The 1,509-nt window shown below is 54.5% G+C and overlaps 1 protein-coding gene across 1 annotated transcript in view; it reads right to left on the bottom strand.

The window, feature by feature from the left end:
• Positions 1-640, bottom strand: part of BRSK1 (BR serine/threonine kinase 1) — a 32,619-nt gene extending 31,979 nt beyond the window's left edge. Inside the window, exon 1 of the mRNA XM_015569462.1 lies at positions 616-640. Within this exon, the coding sequence (XP_015424948.1) occupies positions 616-640 (25 nt within the window). The remainder of the gene's footprint in view (positions 1-615) is intronic.
• Positions 641-1,509: the final 869 nt, after the last annotated feature.

The following is a 1,509-nucleotide window of genomic DNA, read 5'->3' as shown; positions in this document are numbered from 1 at the left end:
GGCTGGCTGGTTCCCCCTGGCCTGGATCACCCCGACCTGAAGTTCCTTGGGCCGCCCGCCACCAGCCCGCAAAACAGCTCTCTCCCACTCACCGAATTCTGTTCCTCCTGATGGTCCATCCACCCACAGCCGCCCTTCCTCTCACCCCGATTCTCTGCCCTTCCCGGCCTGTGTAAGTTCATCTCTCCACTGTGTCTCCATAGTTTGGTCTCCGGCATCTGCCTCCTTCAACCCTCTCCCTCCGCCTCAACCCCTCCCTTCCTTGAATCCTCTGAGTGTCAATCTTTTGGAGACTCCATGTCTCCCGGGGAAGATAATTTCATGTTCCCTCCCTCCCCAAAGCATCCCCTCCACTTTCTCCCAACCCTGACCTTCCAATTCCCTTCTTTGATCTGCTGCTCATTGTGGCTGTAGCTGGGAGCGTGCAAACCCCAAGGAAACCCCAAAACCACAAACCCAGGAGTCCAGGCATCCACTGAGCCAAACTGGCTAGGGCTTCTTTTTCTTTTATTTGTTGTTAATCTTCACCCGAGGATATAATTTCCATTGATTTTTAGAGACAGCGAAAGGGAGGGAGTGGGGAGAGAGAGTGTGAGAGAGAGATCAATTAGTTGCCTCCCACCCAAACCCGCCGGACCATGGTGCAGGGCCCGAACCTGCAACCCAGGTACCTGCCCTTTACCAAAATCGAACCCGAGACCCTGAGCCACCCAGCCAGGGCCAGCAGGATTCTGTTCCTATGAAAGGTCCCGAAGGTGCATCCCTAGACACCGCAAGCAGATGAGTGGGTGTGCCCCTCACCAGATGGAGTAGCTGTGGCAGAAGTCCAGCGCTGACACGATCTGGCGGAAGAACTTCCGGGCCTCCTTGGGGGTCAGTCTCCCCTTCTTTACCAGGTAGTCAAACAGCTCACCTCCAGAGACATGCTCCAGAACCAGGTACCTGCGGGACACGGAGGGGGCGGAGGGCTGGAGGGGGCATGCGGAGAACCAAAGAGCCTGGTCCCCTCAATCCCATTGGCCCCTGCAGGCAGAGAACCCCAATTCCCATGAGTCCCTGGAAGGAGGAGGAGGAAGAGGAGGAGGAGGAGGAGGAGGACACTCCAATTTCTATGGGTCCCTGGGAGGCAGGGCTTCCAATTCCCATCAACCCTTGGTAGAGACTCCAATTCCCATCAGCCCCTGAGAGAAAGAGACCCTAGTTCCCATCAGCCTTTGGGAAACCAAAATTCAATTTCCATCAGCCCAGGGCAGCAGACACGCCTATGTCAACATCAGGAGTATTAACACTTCAATTTGTAGTTGTTTCAGGAGATAAGGCAACTGGGTTAGAACCTGGAGGGCGGAGAGCCCCCCAATTATGATAGGATTCTGGGAAATAAAGACCCCTCCACGGCCACATACTCATTAGTCCCTGGGAAGCCATCCCGGAGACTCTAGGATGAAGAAACTCAAATTCTTACTAATTCTTGGCAATAATGATGGATGGCAGTGTGCACCAATCTAAGTC

Source organism: Myotis davidii, unplaced genomic scaffold, assembly GCF_000327345.1.
Source record: "Myotis davidii unplaced genomic scaffold, ASM32734v1 scaffold326, whole genome shotgun sequence".
NCBI lineage: Eukaryota > Metazoa > Chordata > Mammalia > Chiroptera > Vespertilionidae > Myotis > Myotis davidii.
The sequence above is the reverse complement of the archived record's forward strand: the minus strand, read 5'-3'. Positions and strand labels throughout refer to the sequence as shown.